General features: G+C 45.2%; 1 protein-coding gene across 5 annotated transcripts; it reads right to left on the bottom strand.

The window, feature by feature from the left end:
• Positions 1–1627: 1627 nt before the first annotated feature.
• On the bottom strand, positions 1628–22206 carry LOC100280648 (copine-3). 5 transcript variants are annotated; one of them, NR_176456.1, is made up of 16 exons: positions 21917–22206; positions 20644–20691; positions 18576–18724; positions 18409–18457; positions 16156–16212; positions 5869–6051; positions 5325–5459; positions 5027–5088; positions 4745–4871; positions 4556–4670; positions 4378–4454; positions 4129–4266; positions 3768–3932; positions 3582–3695; positions 2906–3002; positions 1628–2328 (listed from the first exon to the last, which is right to left on the bottom strand). NR_176456.1 is itself a non-coding variant. In NM_001408108.1 (16 exons), the coding sequence occupies exons 1-16, from the start codon at positions 22058–22060 to the stop codon at positions 2234–2236; spliced, it is 1734 nt and encodes a 577-aa protein (NP_001395037.1). In that variant the 5' UTR covers positions 22061–22206; the 3' UTR covers positions 1628–2233. The 5 variants fall into 5 exon arrangements, 2 of the variants coding, with proteins under 2 accessions (NP_001395037.1, NP_001395038.1); NM_001408108.1 differs by having other exon boundaries at positions 4745–4850; NR_176455.1 differs by having other exon boundaries at positions 1670–2328; positions 3577–3695.
• Positions 22207–23192: the final 986 nt, after the last annotated feature.

Here is a 23192-nt window from a genome sequence, read left to right as displayed (position 1 = left end):
CTTTTGACCCCGTTTAAATGATTGAAAAAAATAAAATTATATATAAATAAAGATTTAAACTGTAGTTGTTGACTGTAAACCCATATCTATATTCACATAACCAATAAAACATATATTGTCTTTGTATTTTATACTTTATACTTAAGTATAAATGAAAGTCGTTTCTACATACACTACAGAAAAATCAGGACGACGTAGAAGGAACGGAAGGTCCGAGAGAGAGAATGTGTGGTGGTGTCGTGGTGACAGTTCTGTCGGGTGGAACATGACATGCATGCATGGGAGTGTTGCTTGCTATATGACCATGAGGAGCACTGAAAGAAGGACCACATCCGATGGCTCAAGCCGCCAAAGATGACACAAGAGGAGCCTGTGTAGTTCTTTTAGAAAACGAAAATAAAATAGACCAAATGCATGTTTGGCTTTTAGTTTTGACTTTTGTCCTCTAAAAGTTAAAAGTCAAACAAAAGACTGGATCGAGAAAGCAGCTTTTTTTAAAAGCTGACTTTCTCGTAGTGCAAAACTGAAAGCATTATTGGACCTGTTTTTAGTGGCTTTCGAATAGAACTGTGAAAACATATATTGAAGAACTTTTAACAGTTTTTAATGGTTTCCACCAAACATTTTTTAGCTTTTTAACAGCCCACAGCAGCTTTTTCCACAGCCACAGCCCAATCTAACAGACCCTAATGTTTTTGAGTCTGTGAAGAATTTTATGGATTATTTTTTTATCTTTTCTAGACAACTACCACTGTGCAAACAAACCATAGGTGCAAGCACATAAGCGAGCTTTTTGGTACGTTAGATCATTATCTAACCGTATATCATATTTAACATCTAAATCCTTCAACCACCATCTCGTGCAGCTTTATAAAAAATAGCCTTAACAAATCACAGTGGCATTTACAATTAGATCATGATCTAACGGATTAAAGTGCGGTGTATAGAAGGAAGACGCTACGCATGCACCAGCCAGCAACTAGTGAAACATACTAAGGGCTTGTTCGCTTTCCTCTCAATCCATATGGATTGGGTGGGATTGGATGGGTTTAAATCTCAAACAAGTCAAAATCCTTCATATTTTTTTCCAATCTCATCCAATCCATATGCGACAGGAATAACCGAACAAGCCCTAACTAGGGATGTTGGGTGGACACAGGGAAATGTCCTGAGTGAGACCGTAACCGAAGCCTGATTGGCTTATTGGCATGTTTGTCCACGTAAGATCTTCTGAAAAGTTCCTCTCGTAGATATCGCTGGGATCGTTGGAGTGGCGCCTTTGCCTCCACAGCGTATCGAAATGGATTCCTTCCACTGCTTGCTCGATTCGATTGTCCACTGAACGTCTGAACCAAATTAACTACTCTGCTGGTGCTTTCACCCAGATTACGCATACTTTTTCTTTTCTTTTCTACAAGGACCACGCACATAGTCGTGGAACCGGAGCATCGATCGATCTCCCTCCGCCCTCGGCATTCCCCAGGATGCAATTTGGGCCGGGGGTCTAGTTGTTCCTTTGTAGTCCTACCGTCTTGCATAGTAGCTAGGGGTTTCTCTTCCGGAAACTGTCCGAGAACAGCCACTGCCAATTTCTAGTTCAGACTCCAGGTTCCATCGGTGCTATACATAGTTAAAAGAGAAAACGATACATAAACGTATTGCAACCAGATGCCTCAAATCTTAATCTGACATTGTCACATGGCTGTACCACAAATGCTGTATATTCCATTGTCTAAATTATATTATACAGGTCACGAGTCACCACCATAGAACTAAACAGCCATGCCAACACTTGAAAATTCTAATGTGCAATGCCAAAAAAGTTCCTATTCCAATGGGCCTACTAGGGATAATAAAGGCCGAAACCCCTAAAGTCATATCTTACAAACAGGTAGAGAAAGATGGGCGGTACAGCCTAGGAATCCAACTTGACACAGAATAATAATAAAAAAAAAGATGCCATGGAATTAAGGTGGGCTGGTGGAGGTCCTCATTTCTCTTAACAAGCAGCATTTTTTTTTAACGGCGACGATTTTAAACAAGCTCAGCTAACCAATTTGATGTTGGCGTCTCCAGGAGATCGATGTCTCACCTACACTTGACACGTCCATACTATCTATCTCACACCCATGACTTGAAACTTGCACCACTATGTAACGGGAAGGACGAAAATGATATTAACAAAGAATATTCCAAGGTGCATCTTGTACTGATTGAAGGCAGCATGCATGTACTAACTGTCTGTTTGGGTTTCTCTTGTCCTCATGTATGTCATGAATTGCCCTGGTACCTCAGCAAGAAGTGATTGAAGTGTGGATATCCCAGTGCCTGCAAATAAGTGCGCGCCAATTATAAGACCGCTTGTTCCAAAGATGCAGAAACGTGAAATTAAAAGAAAACAATACACATGCCTATATATGAAAACAGTTCCTGTTGTTTTATACTGACTGAAAAGATAGCCTACTGTCCATTTATTATGCACGTCCTAAGAGAAATATCTTTAGCTTCAACCATCGAAACCTAAAAATAATACTCCCCCGTCCCAAAATATAATTCGTTTTAGATTAAATATACATTCATTCATTAATTAACTTATGAATGTAGTTTTATACATGTCTACATTCATTATCATTTATTCGAATGTGGAATGAAAGAAAAAGGACTAGAAAGAACTATATTTTAGGACAGATGGAGTATAGATCAACACACAAGTTGATGCGACTAGACTCAAGATACTATTTGAAACTATACATTATTAGACTATCAGATATCTATGCAACACTCCACTTACATTTGGAATCAGAGGGAGTACTTTATATTACACACGAACCATCTAAGTTCCATCATTTTTCAGCGAGGAAACTGAAAAACAAAAGAGAGATTGAAATATGTGCCATATGCATACCGTGCATATCCTTCATCGGGGCAAACTGTATCATATCCCTTGATGCAACTCTCCCGGTTGAGCTTTCCAGTTTCTCTCCTTTGTTTGGATCTAGAAACTACACGACACAAAATTTAATATCAAACTATGTTCACACCATTTATATTATGCTCAAACATCACAAACCAAATATTGTTACTGTCATGTTCACACCATTTATCTTATGCTCAAACATCACAAACCAAATATTGTTACTATCACTCGATATATAAAGTACACGGGTGCTGATTCTATGAAACTGAGGAACTAACAGCTAGATAGAAAGGGGTGGTTATGGATCACGATCCAAATATTTCTTCACAGTTCGTTTGAGCCTTTACCTAATTTTAGTTCAAAAATGAATAGAAATAGAGTCCGGTCCTAATTCGATCCGATCCTTAAATTTCATAGTGTAAAACTTAGAGCTCATTGCCACTCTAGATAGAACTAAAACTTAAAAAATGAAACATTGATAATCAACTTCTGTTCCTGGAGCTCAAATAGTTGCTGGGAAGCAAATTCTTTATGTCCCATGTTCCTACAGCGCTGCATCTATGCAGCCAGTAACTATTTCTAAAACATTTCAATTTTAGATCCCAAAGAAAATACTAATAAACAAATGAATTATAAAATGGTAACAACTTGGTCCTTACATTACCTCCATTTCCTTGAAATCAGCCCCTCCAACTCCAACAACAATTATGGATATAGGAAAATCTGATGCCTTTATGATCGCATCAATAGTCTCTTGAAAATCAGTTACCACGCCATCCTGGAAAATAGTTTGATGTCTAAGAAGAAAAACATGATAACTATTTTTTATGATGTGTTCAGGTATACATACAGTGACTATTAACAAAATGAAGTATTTATGTTGATTCTCAGCAAGAGATTGGCTAGCTATCGCCATGGCGGTGCTTATCAACTGACCAAAGAGGGTAGGACCAGCTAATGATACATTACGAAGAGCGCTGATATAAGCTGACATAATTCCTTGTATTCCGTCAACCTGAGGAAGTGCGATAAGATCAGCTTATGAGTAAATAGCTCCTACGAGAATAAGACCTCCAGAACACCAAACATGCTTTACTTTTACAAAATAAATATAGCAGCCAATCTACTGTTGAAGTCAGCTTTCAAGAAGCAACATTTGAAATTATTCTGAATAAAGAAAAGCATATGTAGCAAAAAAAAGTTTATAATACCTCAGGTTGATAAGTGCTGCCATTCAAATTAAAACAATGAGAAACAGGACCGTCAATAGGTCTTGCTCCAAAGCCCCAAGCGGGGAAACGCTTCGGTGGGTCATAATATTGTAGAACATCACCAATTTCCAGTATTGCCTTCCACAAAACAGCAACAGAAAAATTCAAAATCAGTATATGCTCAGAACCTCAGAAGGCCATCACTAATCAGAACACAAGAATAAAAAGGATAATCAATTAGCAATTCACCTTCTGATATACATTTGGCCGACCTGAGGGGTCAATATAATGCAAAGAATCTGGAAGCCGTGGATTTCCATTTGAAGCTAGAAAGCATAAACATCAAATAACATATTAAGCATGAGTTCATGGCTAGAGAAATAGTAATGAGGAAAGGACAATTTTCAAAACCATCTCTGTTGCATACCTGTGAAATCTACGCCTACCATAAAATTCAACTGGCACCCAACAGAAATATAATCTAGGAAAGTATGTCTGTTACTCTCAACATATTTCTCTACATATAGCTGGCTCTTCAACACCTGAATATCAGAATGAAAAACGATATGCACAATGCAACAGCTGAAGACATTCCAAAGTAAAAAAAAATATTTACCTCCTTACTGTGACATTCATGTGCATTGCTGGCAGGAACAAAGAAATTTTCACCATTCTTCCTATGGTACATATTTTCCAATTCTGCAACTGACTTGACTATCTTGCTGTCGAATTACAAAGGGTATCTAATCAGAAAACAAATTGGAATTCAAGTATTAATGGCCCAGGCTCTAAGGCACCATGGAACATACTTATGAACAGACTAAAGTGGAAAAGAAGCAAACAGAAAACAGATATATCAAGTGCAGGCAGTGAAATGAGTTAAACAGAGGACAATTACCCGACTAGGTCATGTTTGCCATTGCTACTGAAGTTAAAGCACTCTACAATTAGAGGGTTCTCCTGCAACACAATATAACCGTAACAACGACTAGATTAAAAAAAAGGTATTTCATCAGTAGCCAACAAAAGTCAACAGATTTGGATATCAAACTACACGCAATAGTTGGCGCTCACATAATCAAAAAGCATGCTGTTGCCTAGGAGTGTCAGGGTTAAATATAGTCAGATAATAGACGGTTTTAGTAGCAACCATAAACAGAAGTACAAATGTAAAAAGAAAGAAGATAGTCTCATGCCTTACTTCCAATCTGTTGCAGATTCAGACTCACTGGCCTCCACCTAGGATTGAGATCATTCTTTCTTACTTCTGTCTTGCAAATTGGAACAGGCATTCCACTATCTGATATTCCAGATATTAGCAAAAAAGTATCCTGCTACAAAGTATGTTCAGAAATCAGAATGGTGAAATAGAACACAAGCAAACAAGGTAGGCTGCCAGAATGGTGGAATATGACACAAGAAAAAGAAGATAAGCATTGGTATTGATGCTTTTGTGGGCAGTACGTGTCAGCATAGGCGCCCAAAGGTATCCCAACAGCCAGCAAAAGAGGGTAATGCGCCAGCTGTTGATGGTTAGGGAGATTAGCTTAAATATAGAAGATTGGTTAGATATGTTAGGCGGCAGGACTAAATAAGCCGCATAGAGGAGAGGAGAGGGTAGGCAGAATTTGGAATCTTAGAGAGTTAGTCTAGACTCTAGAGCAATCGCAAATACGTACCAAGGAAAAAGGAACGGAAGACCGACGACCTAAGTATTAAAAACATAAGACCAAAGCTTACACTCTTTGTTAGAAGATCCTTGATTTCAAGATCCGAACAGCGGAATATCATCTCCATTATTGCTTTTGAACCTGAACTTTCTTCAGCCTGAACAGTTAGCTCACCAAAATTATTAGGATTTGGCAAGTTATGTTCAGAAACACCAAGCTTCAGAGTCAGCAGTCTGTCCCGTTTGGTGATAACCTGCAAAAAAAGTCTGTCTTCAATGAAGTAAAAAATGGTATTAATCCAAAATTAGGATGGTCTTGAAACAATTTAACATAAGAAATTGTGGAACCACAACAACCTTCAGGTGATGCAACATGCAAGTGCTGCTTTGCAGTTGTAAAATATGATGCTCATATCTAAGTCATGTATGTGTTACCTTAGGCCACTAGAGAACAAGCTACCAATTGTGTTAAAGTTGTAAATGCAAGTAAATTGCATTAAGGGTCATGAGACTTGTGACGTATCATATAGGTTCAATTGGGTACATGCACTCCAAACTTGCACATCTAGGTCACTAAACAAATTGAATCAACTAATGGTCTATAGTCATTAGGCAGTTGGTGCGACAACACATTGGCACAAACATGGTGGTTTGCAGAGACGGTCTTTGAATTTTCAATGAAGCCCCTTAAAATTATATATACTGTCTAGCTGTGTTCCCTCCCTGTACCAAAGTCTGAAGCTAACTACACGGCCTTCACGGTATAATAGCCTCTAGATGGTTGTGAATCAGAAGCTGAGAAACACATCTACCAAGCATGTAGTGCAACAAAAAAGCTGCTGCCAAGAGCAACATATTTCATGTCCAGTGTCTTGTGTGACCATCCAATAGCAGCACAACTCTTGTCTGAGTTGGAATGAGTGAAACCCTAACTGGGGTTGGAAGTTGTATTAATATACCAAGAGTAGTTGGGCCTAGCCCATTACATAGGGGTATGCAGATAAATACAAGGGGGCTAGCCCCAAAACCCTAACAAGGTCTAACACTCCCCCCCTAGCCTCAACTCTATCTTGTACAGATGTTGAGACTGGATCGAAAGTCGGCGAAAACACTTGACGGCAGCCCCTTGGTGAAGATGTCGGCGAACTGCAACGTGGTCCGGATACTGAGAACCCGAACGTCACCAGCAACGACACGCTCGCGGACGAAGTGCGGGTCGATGTCCACGTGCTCCGTGCACTGATGTTGCACGGGATTGGTGGAGAGGTAGACCGCGCTGACGTTGTCGCAGTAGACGAGGGCGACGCGCTGGCGGGGGGGGGGGGGGGGGGGGGGGGGCTGTGGAGCTCCTGGAGAATTTGGCGGAGCCAGGAGGCCTCGGCCACGCCATTGGCCACAACACGATACTCGGTCTCAGCGCTGAAGCGAGAGACGACGAGCTGTCGCTTGGCGACGCAGGAGACGAGGTTGGCGCCCAGGAACACGGCGTAACCAGAAATAGACTGGCGCGTGTCGGGGCAGCCAGCCTAGTCGGCGTCGGTGTAGACCACGAGCTCCGACGGCGGGGAAGGTCGAAGGAGAAGGTCGTAGTCGATGGAGTCGTGGAGGTAGCAAAGGGTCCGCTTGAGTGCGGTGAGATGGGGCTCCTGTGGGGTGTGCATGTGAAGGCACACCTGCTGGACGGCGTAGGCGATGTCGGGCCTGGAGAAGGTTAGATATTGAAGGGCGCTGGTGAGGCTCCGGTAGGATGTCGCATCGGCGACCGGGGGCTCGTCGTCCTCAGAGAGCTTTGCCTGAGTGTCAACAGGCGTGGAGCAGGGCTTGCAGTCGAACATGCCAGCCCGCTCCAGGATGTCAAGAGCGTACTGGCGCTGGTGTAGGAAGAGACCCTAAGGCCTCCGTTCAGCATGTGATGCCGAGGAACTGGTGGAGAGGCCCCAGGTCCTTCATCATTAACTCGCGCTGAAGGGCGACGATCGTGCGCTGAAGAAGATCGGCACTAGACGCCGTGAGCACGATGTCGTCGATGTAGAGGAGCAGGTAGACGGTGTCATCGCCGCGCCGATAGACGAACAGGAGGGATGTGTCCGACTTGGCCTTGACGAAGCCAAGGGAGGCCAAGTGGAAGGCGAAGCGACTGTACCAGGCCCACAACGCATGCTTTGTTAGGAAAGTAATCCTTGATTGGTGCTAGTTTACTTATTCTGTTTTAGGAAATAGCTAGTATGGTAGTGGATCAGTCTTATATGGACGAATCCAATCAGCAAGATCAGGACTGATAGCAGTCCGGATTATTACCTTGTAATAGCTAGTTTGTTTCCTTATGAAAGTCTATAAATATATGGCCTTAGAGGCTAAGAAAAGGCAGTCAATAGGACGCCACCAAATCTGCTGTGTTCCTCTCCAAAAGAGTTCGTGTGCGTGTGAGTCCCTGGGAGGTTTTCTCATACCTGAAGAACTTACCTGGGAGGTAGGAACTCGCCGGCAACCTGCAGGGTTGTCTCTCCGGCGCAGTTTCCAACAATTGGTATCGGAGCTGAGGAGGAGCAAGATGTCGAAAACTGTTGATAGCAGTGCGACATTCAGGAAGCCCGGCGACGACACCTCCAAAGATGGAGCAGTGGTCCAGCGAGTAATTCGTGAGGTGAGTGCAGGGAGTGGATATCCCACACTCACCAAGACCAATTACTCGGACTGGGCGCTCCTGATGAAGGTGAAGCTGAGGGCGAGGATGTTGTGGGACGTCATCGAGCACGGAGGAGCAGACATCCATGAAGAAATGATGGCACTCGACGCTCTCTGCAGCGCAGTGCCACCAGAGATGGTGTCTTCGATCGCAGACAAGTCCACGGCAAAGGAGGCGTGGAAGACCATTGCAGACCTACGGGTTGGCGATGATCGCATGAAGAAGACTGCTGCTGTGCTGCTTCGGAGGAAGTTCGACTTGGCAACGTTTAATGACGGTGAGTCCGTTGAAGATTTCGCGCTGCGCCTAAATGGCATGGCAGCGGAACTCTCCACTCTTGGAGCTGGCGTGGAAGAAGAGAAGATCGTGGAGAAAATTGCTCGCAGCGTTCCACCACGCTTCAAGCAAATCGTCCTCTCCATCACGACTCTCCTCGACCTGTCAACCCTCACTGTGTCTGACATGGTGGGGAGGTTGAGGGCAGCGGAGGACGCCTTTGAGGAGGCCCCAGGATCACTGCAGCACAGTGGTCGACTCTACCTCACGGAAGAAGAGTGGAATGCCCGGCGCAAGAAGGAAGTCGAGCACCATCCTGGCAGCAGCTCGGGTGGAAGATCAGGGCGCCATGATGGAGGATACCGTGGGCGTGGTCGGGGCCGTGGTCGCAGTCGTGGCAGAGGAGGGCGCTCATCAGGTGGACCACCGGCTGGAAAGGTCACTGGTGATGAGTGCAGAAGGTGTGGCAAGATGGGACATTGGGCGCGAGAGTGTCCGTCAAGGCACAAGAAGGAGCAAGCACATGCTGTCCAAGAAGAAGAGGAGGCTACACTTCTTGTGGCAAAGACGTTCCCGGTAAAGACCTCAACACTTAAACCATGCTGCAAGATGTCTAGTTCTCATCTAGAGATCAGGGAGGAGAAGGTGTTTTTACAGCATGAAGAAGAGGAGAAATTAGAGGAGGGAACCTGGATCCTGGACACTGGAGCCACAAATCATATGTCCGGATCCAGGGCTGTTTTCACCGATCTGGATACCAGAGTGCTGGGTACTGTCAGGTTCGGTGACAACTCGGTGGCTCAGATTGAGGGACGAGGAACCATCAAGTTTATGTGCAAGAATGGCGAGACCCGGTCGTTTGTTGGGGCTTATTTTATTCCTCGCCTGACAACAAATATCATCAGTATTGGGCAACTTGATGAAGCAAAGTACAAGATTCATGTTGATGATGGGGTGATGCATATTAGGGAACCTGATGGAAGATTACTAGCAAGAATAGTGCGAGCTGAAAACAGGTTGTACCTCCTTCATTTGAAGATACAACAGTCTGTGTGCCTAGCAGTGCGTGGGCGCGAAGATGAAGTAGCCTGGCGGTGGCATGAGAGGTTTGGTCATGTTAATATGGCTGCACTGCGGAAACTGGAGAAAGAAGAACTGGTCCGAGGCTTGCCCAAGCTCGGACAGGTTGAAAGGGTGTGTGAGGCATGCCAGACAGGCAAACAGAAACGCACCTCTTTTCCAGCGCAGGCAGAATACCGGGCAAAACAGCGCTTGGAATTGGTACATGGTGATCTGTGTGGTCCTATTGCCCCAATGACACCAAGAGGTAACAAATATTTCTTGTTGTTGGTGGATAATTTGAGTAGATATATGTGGATGGCTGCAATCTCGTCGAAAGACCAAGCTATTGATGCAGTGAAAAGAATTCAGATGCAAGCTGAAAGGGAATCTGGACTCAAGTTGAAGACACTTCGAACTGATCGAGGTGGGGAGTTCACCTCGGGTGAATTTGCGGAGTATTGTATGGCCAGTGGTATTCACCGACAACACACTGCGCCGTACAGTCCTCAACAAAACGGCGTAGTGGAACGCCGGAATGGGACTGTTGTGGCCACAGCAAGGAGTATGTTGAAGGCAAAGAAACTCCCTGGCTGGTTTTGGGGAGAGGCAGTAAAAACTGCTGTTTATGTTTTGAACAGGTGCCCAACCAAGAGTGTAGATGGGATGACTCCATTTGAGGCATGGCATGGCAAGAAACCAGCAGTTCACCACCTCAAGACGTTCGGCTGCATTGTCTATGTCCGAAACACTGTTCCTCATCTAAAGAAGCTGGAGGATCGAGGAAGGAAAATGATCTTCATTGGCTATGAAGAAGGCACGAAGGCATACCGGGCTTATGACCCCATCACTGAGTGTGTTCATATTTCAAGGGATGTCATCTTCGACGAACAGGCTCAGTGGGATTGGGAAACCCAGGAGGACATCAATTCAGAAAATGAAGATCAAGATGTGTTCACAATGGAATATGCCATCAGAAAGCAGACACATCCTGAAGGAGATGAGAAAACTGCTGGGGAATCTGAAGATGAGCATTCAGCTGGAGGTCTGTCCCCTCGGACCCCTCATGTTGATACAGGGCATGTTTCGGAAGAGGAGGATGAAATGCAGGAAGTGGAGTTTGCTTCACCACCGGAGGGAAATATTGATGAGTATCTAGATGCCTATAGAGCAGAAGATGATCCACTTAGATTCCGCAAGGTAGATGGACTACTGGAATCCAAAACTCCACCTGGTTATGCAACAAGGAGGCTGCTAGATGAGGAGTTACATGCAGTAAGCGCCGATGAACCAGTCTCTTTTGGTGAAGCAGAAAGGAGTCCGAGCTGGAGAAAAGCAATGATGGAGGAGATGAAATCAATTGAAGATAACCAGACCTGGACTCTTGTGGATCTTCCTCCAGGGCGCAAGGCAATCGGTCTTAAATGGGTATACAAGGTGAAAAGGGATGAACAAGGTGCAGTATCCAAACACAAGGCACGACTGGTAGTGAAGGGATATGCACAACAACATGGTATTGACTATGATGAAGTATTTGCTCCAGTAGCCAGGCTTGATTCTGTGAGGTTGCTTATTGCACTTGCAGCACATGAGAGTTGGGAAGTACATCATATGGATGTGAAATCAGCATTCTTAAATGGTGAATTGGGTGAAGAGGTATATGTGCAGCAGCCAGCAGGTTTTGTGGTCACTGGAAAAGAACACAAGGTGCTCAAGCTGAGGAAGGCACTATATGGGCTACACCAAGCACCTCGAGCCTGGAATGAGAAACTGGACAGGACAATGAAATCTCTTGGTTTCAGAAAGAGCATTTCAGAACCTGCTATTTATCTCAGAAGAAACATCAAGTCACAGTTGGTGGTTGGCGTGTATGTGGATGATTTGATAATCACTGGAACAAATTGTGAGGACATCAAGCTGTTCAAGGAAGAGATGGCAGCTGTTTTCAAGATGACAGATCTGGGGTTACTGAAATATTATCTGGGAATTGAAGTAAGGCAAAATAAGGAGGGAATATCTCTCAGCCAAGGAGCCTATGCAGAAAAAATTCTGGAGAAGAATGGAATGAGAGAATGCAACCCGTGTCAGACTCCCATGGAGACACGGTTGAAGCTGAGCAAACTGAGCACTGAACCCCTAGTGGATGTCACGGTGTACCGAAGCATAGTAGGAAGCTTGAGGTATTTGGTCAACACTCGACCTGACCTTGCGTTTGCTGTGGGATATGTCAGCCGGTTTCTGGAAGAACCCCACAAAGATCACATGATGGCTGTGAAACACATTCTGAGGTATGTGAAGGGAACCAAGAATTGGGGTTTGTGGTTTGGAAGAAAAGGAAGGAAGGAGGCTGGGCTGATTGGGTATAGTGATAGTGATTATGCTGGGGATGTTGACAGCAGGAAGAGCACTACTGGAGTGGTTTTCTTCCTGAACAATAGTCCAGTTACTTGGACTTCGATGAAACAAAAGGTGGTGGCTCAATCAACCTGTGAAGCAGAATATATAGCTGCTGCCAATGCGGCTTGTCAGGCATTATGGCTGAGTAGGGTACTGGCCGAAGTACAAGGAGTATCACTGAAAGCTCCAATGCTAAAAGTGGACAACAAATCAGCTATTGCCCTCATTAAGAACCCAGTGCTACATGGTCAGAGCAAGCACATAGAAGTGAAGTATCATTTTGTTCGGGAGTGTGCTGAGAATGGGCAGATCAAAGTGGGCTTCATCAGGAGCGAAGAACAGCTTGGGGACTTCCTGACGAAACCGCTTGGGAAGACAAAATTTCAAGAGTTGCGCTCTAAGGTCGGACTGGTGGATGTAGACAAATTGCACCACAAGGCTTAGGAGGAGATTGTTAGGAAAGTAATCCTTGATTGGTGCTAGTTTACTTATTCTGTTTTAGGAAATAGCTAGTATGGTAGTGGATCAGTCTTATATGGACGAATCCAATCAGCAAGATCAGGACTGATAGCAGTCCGGATTATTACCTTGTAATAGCTAGTTTGTTTCCTTATGAAAGTCTATAAATATATGGCCTTAGAGGCTAAGAAAAGGCAGTCAATAGGACGCCACCAAATCTGCTGTGTTCCTCTCCAAAAGAGTTCGTGTGCGTGTGAGTCCCTGGGAGGTTTTCTCATACCTGAAGAACTTACCTGGGAGGTAGGAACTCGCCGGCAACCTGCAGGGTTGTCTCTCCGGCGCAGTTTCCAACATGCTTGAGGCCGTACAGGGAGTGGTTCAGCCGACAGACCAGATCCAGACGAGTGAAGTCGGCGAAGCAGGTGTGCTGGCTGCAGTAGACAATCTCTATCAGAGTGCCACGAGGAAGTCATTCTTGACATCGAGCTGATAGACCGCCCAATCTCGGGAGGGCGAGGGAGAGGATGGTCCGAACGGTGGCGAACTTGACGACACGGCTGAAGGTCTCGCCACTGTCCACTCCAGGGCGCTGGGTGAAGCCCCGAAGGACCAAACAGGCCTTATAGTGGTCAAGCGAGCCATCCGAGGTAAGCTTGTCGTAGAAGATCCACTTGATGGTGACCACGTTGGTGCCTGGTGGACACGGTACTAGATCCCAGGTGTGGTTGGCCAGCAGGTGTTGGGCGCCAAAATAGGCAGTCGGACGGTCCGTGGTGCGGACGGTCCGCACTGGTGGTGCAAACGGTCCGCGCGCGCAGAATTAGTTAGGGTTCCGAGTTTCTTGCGGTATTTGTTAGCGAAAACCGTGGATTTAGCTCGGGATACGGATTGTAACGGGTCCAGACCTCCCCTCTATATATAACGGAGGGGAAAGGTCCACAAGTAGCGAGAGAAGCCATCCAAGATGACCAGAAACCGGTAACCAGAAATGCTTGATATCAGGGATGTCCAAAGGTCACAGTGCACAAGATCAATGGGGCGAGTTATGATGGACATGGAAGAGAAGGGTAAGCGAGTATGGTGCCCAAGCGGACAAGCATGGCAAGGCGAGGCAACGTTGTCGCGGGGGCAGGGGATGGTTGAGGTGCCCGAGAGTCTGAAGAGGACGTCGTGGCCGGGGTGGCCATGATGACGATGCCAAGTGGAGGCAGAGGCAGTAGCAGTGAGGGGATAGGTGTGGTCACACGAGATGAGAGAGGTGGAGCAAGGAAGCAAATAGGATATAGGGAGCCAGAGTTGTCGCATCGGGCAACCACAACACGAGTGGTAATATCTCGTATGGTGAGCCCCTAGGGATCAAACTCGATGGAACAGTGGTTGTCAGTGGCAAGCGATGAACCGAGAGAAGATTATGTATGATGTTGGGGGCAACAAGGATGTTGTTGAGGTACAAAGGACCAGGAAGAACCGTGTCGCCTACTGAGGTGACAGGGACCCATTACTGACAATGATGGAAGAAGGGAAAGTGGGGCTATGGGGATGGGGTAAAGAAAGAGTCGACCCATTACTGACAATGATGCAAGGCCTCGATCATGGAGACAATCTCGACACTGTGGAACACAAACGACCCAATAGTATGGCGGCCCTCCTAAGGATGGATGAAGGTCGATGGGTGGTAGAGCTCAACACAGCCATGGAGAACTTGGTTCATGGCCCGATCGAAGGCCATGAACATGCCCCGGAGACGCTGGTCGTCGTGAAGGAGCACACGGTAAGGAGGCACGTGGACCGCGGCATGGCGAAGGACAGGCGTCGAGGAAATAGGTGCACGAAAGGAGAGGTCGGTGGTAGTCACCGAAGGGGGCGATCGCGAGCAATGTGGGTAGCTGTGGCAGATCAGGGGGAGCCCGATGAGGAGTTCGCGATCGAGGGGGCATATGCGCCGAGCACGAGAATGAAGTCGACGTCGAGGGGAGGTGGGTCGCTGCTAGTATGTGAGCAGGCGCCCGCGTCGGGCACGAGGTGGGCGACTTTGTTGGCCACCGACGTCGTGGGGAGTGGGCTGAGAGCTACAAGCAATGCTCCGGTCGTGGTGAAGAAGCAGGGGAGGCTAGTGGCCGTCGAGGAGAAGCCTTCTGCTGGGAAGAAGCCAGGGGACGCCACGGACGTCAGGACGATGACTGCCCACGCTGCAAGGGAGGGGAGGTCATCCAACGGGTCGGTGGAGGGGAGGACGGTCGACCGCGTGGCAAACAGCAGGGCTCCAAAGGGGAAACTGGTTGATCGTGTTGCAGGGAAGGGTAGGAGGCCCGGTCGCGAGCTTGGGGAGGGAAGGCCGACCGTCCCCGCGCCTAGGGGTGGAGTCTGGATGGTGGTACGGCAAGGGAGTTGGGGCATGGGGCGCTGGCCACAGGCGTGACGAGGTAGGGGAGTCACACGTTGGGGGAGAGGCGGTGGTGGTGTAGGGTTGATCCGCGCAACGGGTGGGAGGCGTCGTCGGCCTGCAGGGAGGGGCCGCCGCCGGCGGCCATGAAGGGAAAGGCGAGGCAGTCAGTTGAAGGAGATGTGCCGACATGGAGGAGAGGTGGCCTGCTGGCGCTCCAGAAGATCCATAGCGGAGGGAGGGAGCCAGAGCCTAGCCTAACTTTCGCCGACGAGGGTGGAGAGGACGAACAAGGAGGGTGGGGCAAGGACGATGGCCGCGGGCACCGCGAGCGGGGATGTCCACCAGGGAGGGGCGTCGCGGATGAGGGGGTGAGTAGCGCGGGGCTCGGGCCACCGGCCTCGGAGACATAGCAGATAGGCCCCGGGCGGGGGTGGGAGGCGACGTGGCGTGGCCGAGGCCTGGGAGACAACGTGTGTCTGGGAACAGGGAGGGGGAAGGGGCTCCGCGAGTGGGAGGGTGTCCGGCAGCGGGGTCAAAGTAAGGGGGCGGGGTTGGCCACCGGTGGGAGTTCCCTGGCAGCTAGAAGCAAAGGAGGGGAAGAAGGCTTGATACCATGTTACATTGGAAACTCTAACCCTTATTGGGGCAGGGAATATATTAATATACCCAATTATATGGGCAAAGGCCGAATACACAATACGCTAACATCAGGCATCATAGATTTGAATAGTGCAAGCAAACAAATAAAAATGGATGGAAGTTTGACTTTACAGGTTCAGTTTGAGAACTTACCTGCTATTTATTGATCACTATAAATCACCACATGACTCAACACTACCCAAGTTGCACAGCAGGCAAACATGACAAATATTAGAATGCACATGTATTCTGCACTATCATAGTGTCTTCTAATCTCTTTAGATTGTTATTTCCCCTTTCCTTTTTTGTTAAGTTATTTGACGTTCTCTTCATATTAGGACAGAATAATTGTTCTCACTAGAAAATGAAGGATTTTAAAGTATTCACCAAAGTCCAAATTAGTCAGGAAAAGAATATATAGCCAAGAAAAAACATAAAAATCCTGTTAGCCAATACCTCTGACAAAAGACAGGTAGCCTCTCCAAGAAACTCTTGTTCCTCTAGCTTAAGCATCTGCATTGCAGAGCAGATTAGTGTATGAACTGCAAAGCAGCTGCAAAAATCAATGCAAATGTATGCTTAATGGATCAAATCATGCTTCAAATAAGCAGGAACTCCAGTTTCAAGAGTCAAGACTAAGAATATGCATTTTATTCTTTTCTCTTTGGGAATTCTAAGTAGTCACTTTTAACATATCTGGAGGTGTTCTGGAAATCTGTGAAATAAAAAATAATATTGCCATTTTAAGATAAAAAATATATATTTGAAACAAGTAAATACCTTTTAAGCACAAAACAAATCAAATCTAAATATGGCATAAGGTATAAAATGAAGTTATTGAAGTCGTACTTACATTCTAAAATAAATTAACAAAGGATTAATGATTTGCACAATAGCGCTTGAGAGTGACATATTGGATAAGATAGATTAGAGTATATGATTGAGTGGCCGACCGTCTTCCGAGTTGGAAAGCTGATCTTATGACAAGAGCTGGTAGGAAGATTATGGTTCAGCATGTGCTCTCCAGTATGATCATCTATTTAGCTATGGCCATTGATTTTCCTCAATGGGCTTTGGAGGCAATTGATAAAATTAGAAAGGGTTTTCTTTGGAAAGGCCGCAAAGAAGTCAGGGGAGGACATTGTCTGGTTGCCTGGGGAAGGGTGTGCAGACCCCTCCATTTGGGAGGGTTGGGTATTTTCTAGTTTAAAGGAACTTTGCTGGGCCCTTCGTATGAGATGGTTATGGCTTCATAAAACTGATCCAGAAAAACCCTGGGCAAACCTCCCTATCCAAGTTCCAAAAAAGGCAGGAGCTTTCTTCTCCACTGTTTTGGTCTCTAAGGTTGGAAATGGAGCAAACACTTTGTTTTGGACAGATAAATGGATCTTGGGATAGAATGTGTGTAGTCTGGCGCCTAGATTATTTGCCATCATTCCTAAAAGGATTGCAAATAGAAGAACTGTGCTTGAGGCTCTTTCCAACAGAAAATGGATATCTGATATAAAGGGTGCTCTGTCTGTGGGAGTTCTAGTGGATTATTTGAATCTTTGGGAGCTTCTTTCAGAAATAGTGTTGCAGCCTGAAGTGGAAGATAAGCATATTTTTAGTATTGCGGCAGATGGTAAATACTCGGCTAAGTCGGCATATGAAGGCCTCTTTGCTGGATCAACGTCCTTTGGTCACTATCACCTGGTTTGGAAAACCTGGGCACCTCCAAAGTGTCGGTTTTTTCTTTGGCTGGTGGCTAACAAGAGATGCTGGACTGCTGACAGACTTGCAAAGAGAGGCTTGGATCATCCAGCTAGGTGCCTTTTTTGTGACCAGGAAGCTGAAACTATTGACCATATCCTCGTCTCCTGTGTGTTCACAAGGGTGTTCTGGTTTTCTCTTCTTAAACCGTTTGGGTTTCAGAGTCTGACTCCCCAGCCAGGACATTCTTCATTTATGGCTTGGTGGGAGCAGATTTCTGGGTTGGCTACTGGTCTTCCTGGTAAAGGTCTTAATTCTCTTGTGGCCTTAGGAGCATGGATAACGTGGAAGCTTCGTAATAGTTGTGTTTTTGATGGTTGTACTCCTAGTTTAGATCTGTCAATTAAGTTAGCTAGGGAGGAGAGGCAGTCTTGGGAGATGGCCGGGGCTAAGGGTCTTTCATACCTTGCCGCCCTAATTCCTGGAGACTAGGGAGTTGTAGGTTGAGTTTGATGGATTTTTTCAGTTTCCTGTGTTTCTGGCCTCCCTGAGGAGGCCTTGTAATCTGTCCAGGTCTCTTTGATCTGGACTTATCTCTTCTTCTTAATATATTGAGGCGCAATTCTCCTGCGTTTTCCCAAAAAAAAAATTGAAGAGAATTTCATTTCAAAGAACAAAAGAATGTTGTTCAAGTTAAGATTATGCAACCAAGGAATAGGTACAATTCTTGATATATCTCATTGCCAATGTAAACATTATCATCCATATACTATTTTATGTTCTCTTTTGCTAGCCTTCTAGGCCCCATTTAGGAGTTCAGCACTGGGCCCCGACTTATGCCAAGACATCCCTGATCCAATGTAACCACTTTTGTATTGTATCACAAACTTTTCATAATGTCTTAGAAAATTGTGGGTCAAATATCACTTAGTTTGAGTCTTAAATGCATGTGTACCATGTATTTTGGGATAGAGGAGTACAACCGAAGAAGTAATACAGAATCGCAACAATAATCACCTTTTCACTGACATCATGGAACTGCTGGTGGATGTCAAAGACCTGAAACCTGCAAATAAACTTATCAGTTAAAAAAATAAGATAATTAAGAGGGCAACATCCACTCTTGATGATTATATAAGATACAGCATTGGAGAAGTTTAAAGTATACATTGACAGAATCTTACACCAATTGCTGAAGAACCTCAAACTGGTACTGCACACTGATTTTGGTCGTCCAAAATGGGTTCAATGAATTTAAAATTACTTCACTGCGCCCAATTTCTTCTAGTGTACCATCTCTCTTTTTGGAATACACAACAACCATGGGTTTACTCTGAGGGAAAAGAGAAAGCAATTAACAAAGGGAGGCAACATAAGAGCTCGACAAATATTCAGAGGTAACATGGATGCAGAGCGAAAAGTAGCTGCAGCTATTTTCCTTGAAGCAATGGGCAAGGAAAGGTGCTAGAAAGGAAACAAAATCTATTAATTCAAAGTGCCAGTTCTATGACGTATTTCGCTTTCAATAAAGGCCTTGGAAACAATGGTGAAATTGGAGCTTGAGAAGGGATGGGTACATGTGAGGAAGGAGGAAGGCAGGAAGCAATAGAAGGTGAGAGCAGAAAAAGGGAAGACTTTGGTGTGCAGAAGAGCACTAAGGCAGTAGAAGGATAACTAGTTGTGTGTATGGTAGAATAAGTGAGGCAGTGGGTGTATACTGTATAGGACATGGCACCTGCCTGTGACTGCAAGTGTGTCTAGCTTAGTGGTGAGAAGAAAGAGGGGAGGAAAAGAGAGAAAAAAAAGGTCTAGCTTCTCTCTAGCGTGTGTTTGAATCTGCGGGTTTGTAAGGGCTCTCCCCCTTTCTTCTTAAGGGCATGTTCGTTTACAAGGGATTGAATCCCCAAGTGGATCTAATCCATGGAGGGATTAAGTGGATCCCTCCCTTTCACTTAATTCTCTTGGGGGTTTAATCCCTTTATGGTTTAATCCCTGCCTCAAAAAGTTTATTCGGTTAATGTCACGCCCATACACCGTCGTTGCCGCCTACTCTTTACGGCTTATGTCGCGTGGGTGCCGTTCCACCCCTAAGAGACCGGGCGCCGTTCCAGACCAGGGGCAATAAAAAAATCATGAACTCGACCGGGCACAGTTCCAGGGCGGGGACAAAAGGGGCTTAACCGAACGCCTTTCTTTTTTGGACCAGGATTGTTTCCAGGAGGTGGTATTCCACGGGGATCAGACCGTGATCCCGGCCGGGGAGGGCCTAAGCGAACAGGCCCTAATAGATACACAACTCTCCTGCATGTTTGAGAAAAAGGGTAAAAGGTGGAGCTGACAGCTGACTCGGTGTATACTGCTGTGAGAATGTGACTGGGAGGCAACATAGGACAAAACCAGGTGATTCAGGCACATGATAACTAATGTGCACTGGTTTTAAGATTTGACATTTGTGGGATGCAAATTAAATGATAGTAAGAGTCCCAGGAGAACTAAAGTGGATTTCTTATAGTTTTGTTTGTCTTGCTTTAACATTGGTGGCATAAGAATATGCCACAAAATTTGGTGATATAGGTAAAATGGTAAATGGTAAAGTATCATCTAAAACACAGGCTAGCTTCTCAAGTTCCTATTACAAGTTTCCTGGGACATAATCAAATGCTAACTAAACAGAATTAAATTGTGCATACAGTCCTTAAAAATAAATGATGTCACCATAAGAATGTTCGTGCCAGTACCAACCTATATTTATGTAGCATATTAAGATGTCGTTTGGATGATCAGGGATCTAGAAATGTGGATTATCTAGCATGAAGGTAATTCTGAGATTTTGAAACTTTATGTGATAAGACTTCAAGAATTTGTCTTACTATCTCCCCATTTGGATAGTGTACATGTTTTTTATCAGAATCTCAAAATGTTTAGCCTATTCAAATGGGGATATGCTACAGTAGCGGATTAGCAATGTACGCTGTGAGATAAAACTCAGTAGCGGATTAGCACTGTACACTATGAGATAAGAAAGTCCATAATTAGCCTGGCACTTCCTTTTTATATGTTGCATTCTTAGAATATTAGTTATAACTGCTCCATTAAACACTTTAGTCTTTTAAAGAATTTATTCAACATGCACTAACAAATTCATTCAATAGTGACATGACATACTAGTATATATATAGATTCCAGTGAAAATACAGAAGCATAATTTAACACAATAAGCCACAAATGCAAGAGGAGCAACAAGGAGCATACCTTGGGAAAATATTCTTGATCACCCAAATTTGATGCAGAGAGAGATAACTGCAACATGTTATACAAGCAGAATCAAAATACTACACAACTAAACAAGCCCTATCAATTCAGTGACTAAAATTCTACTACTACAAGTTACAGATAACACAGTAGAATCAAAGTAACACATGATATAAAATCACTTATATGACCACAGTCCTCACATGGAGCAAAATTGGAGCCAAACCCTTAGGAATCAGTATCACATGACACTAAAACAGCAATATAAAGTCCCCAGGTACCCATATCAAACAATTCCAAGTAACTGTGCCCCAGAACATAGCATTAATGAAGAACTTGCTACGGTCATACTAGTTAATTACAGCTTAAAAAATGCTACTCACAAAATCAGTGAGGACCCAAAGAGTAGATACACAAAACAGGTTGTAAACAAATCAATAGATATATCATAGAACATATGACTCAACCATCATGACCATCTTGAATCACAGCTCCATGGCAACACAAAAGCCACTGATCACAATCAGCAGAATTGATGAAAAAGCACCAAACCAGTGGCCAGCATAATCAAATCAGCCCAGTGCCCAATCATCACAGCTTATATGTCCTCCCTCCCATACATAATAAGTACATTTCTAGCATTTAATTTTGCCCCACAATAAATGGACTTAACTACCTAGCACTAGAAGGATTTGCTACGTTCTCTATTTCGAAAGTGCAAGTATAGTATGTCGTGACAACTTTTGACAGGGATACAATATAATAGTAACATGAGTACATGACAGTATCCTATCCCAGCCTAAGCCAACGAGTAACGTAGCAGTAACATGAGTACATGACAGTATCCTATCCTAGCCTAAGCCAACGAGTCGCTTTCCCGCGCTACCACTTTTACATCGCGTGAACCAAATGGTAAAACATTGAATCCTCGCAGAAAGGGTAATCCGCAGCCTGGAAGCGTGACGGGGGACCAGATAGCTAGTAGTAATGTAGTATAAACCGAAAAAGGGAAAGACCAGTGCGGAGGCTCTAATATGAGTGAGATACTGAAAATTCACATGGCTCCAATCACAAACCAACTAGTCACCGCCACCCCGGTATGTCCTCTGCGAACGCCAAAAAAACCACAGCATCGATCCGCAAACAAGCAAAAGGACAACACGCGGCGGGAGCGGGACTGAGCCGTCGCCAGCGCCCGGCACAATGCCGGTGCCCGAGCCGCTGCAAGCTGGCGCCCGCGCCGTGTACCCAGAGGGTGCTGGGGGCTCCCTACCTCGATCTGCGTGGACGCGCCGGCACCACGGGAGCGGAGAAAGCGATCGGCCGCGGCGGAGGCTGCGGAGGCGGCTTTGGCGGTGGCGGAGCCGACGGGATGAGCGCCGGCGTGGCTCACCTCATCGGAGCAGCAGTTCCCCATAGCCGGCGGGACCGTCCGCCCGTCAGTCGCTCGCCGGCGAGGCGGTTGAGATCTCGGATGGGAGAGCGCGTGGAGATGGGAGTTGCCGCAAGTAGCCAGGGCCAGCGAAAAGAGCAAGTGGAGTCGCAGAGACGACACGGAGACCCAACCCAACTAGAGATGGCAATGGGTACCCGAAACCCGAATACCCGACGGGTTTTACCCGATATGAAGGCGGGTACGGGATGATTTCTCTACCCGCGGGTATGTTAATGGGTAAAAACTTCTACCCGTTGGGTAGATGGGTACGGGTATGGGTTGGTACTATCCATACTCGTCTACCCGTGGGTAAAATATACCCGCATCAATAGCACTATAAACATCTAATAGAGTCCAACTTAGCTAGAATAAAACCCTTCTCTAGTTATCATTTGCCTAGATACCAAGTTATGTAATCATATGATTTGTTATATGTGAAATTGAAGTTGTTTTTATATGTTTATTTAATATTTTGAGTGATTGGTATATTGGAATTTAATTCTTTCCTAGCGGGTACGGGTTACCCGACGGGTAAAAATACCCGCGCGGGTACGGGTATGGGTAAGATTTTATACCCGCGAGTATATATGGGTAACCCGACAGGTAGAATTTTTTTGATGGGTACGGGTATGGAATGGTACTACCCGACGGGTATGTACCCGTTGCCATCCCTAAACCCAACTCAGCAGCACAGTGCGCGCAGAAAGCCAAAGAGAGTGGGACCGGCACAGAGAAACGTAGCGGAATTTACGGCTTTGTCCCTGTACGGCTCGAGTGAGGTTTGACTCTGGCTTGTTGCCTTTGTCTTTTGTTCGACGTAAGAGTAATTAGTTCACTACCTAAACTTGCACGATCATGTCATTTACTGCTTTTCATTCCAGTACAAACGTTCATCTCTTATTATATTTACTCACTCCCTCCGTACCAAATTAATATCTATTTTAGCTATTGATTTTTATGTTTATATTTAACTAGATAATGATAAATATATATATATGCACATAGAGAACACCCACACCAAATATTGTACGTATTCACTGAAAAACTAAAACTAATTTTATTTTAGGACAAATGAAGTATTTGATATCAATAGTTATTGTGGTTCTGTACCCAC

The sequence above is a fragment of the Zea mays genome, chromosome 5, assembly GCF_902167145.1.
Source record: "Zea mays cultivar B73 chromosome 5, Zm-B73-REFERENCE-NAM-5.0, whole genome shotgun sequence".
NCBI classification, from domain to species: Eukaryota; Viridiplantae; Streptophyta; class Magnoliopsida; order Poales; family Poaceae; genus Zea; species Zea mays.
The sequence above is the reverse complement of the archived record's forward strand: the minus strand, read 5'-3'. Positions and strand labels throughout refer to the sequence as shown.

Excerpts from the sequence above, each read along its gene's own strand:
- LOC100280648 (NM_001408109.1), bottom strand. The coding sequence starts at position 22,060 with ATGGGGAACTGCTGCTCCGATGAGGTGAGCCACGCCGGCGCTCATCCC. Across the intron at positions 18,458-18,575 it reads GAGGTTCTTCAGCAATTGGT|GTTTCAGGTCTTTGACATCC; the intron begins GTAAGATTCTGT and ends GTTTATTTGCAG. Across the intron at positions 3,003-3,581 it reads CTGATTTCAAGGAAATGGAG|TTTCTAGATCCAAACAAAGG; the intron begins GTAATGTAAGGA and ends TGTGTCGTGTAG.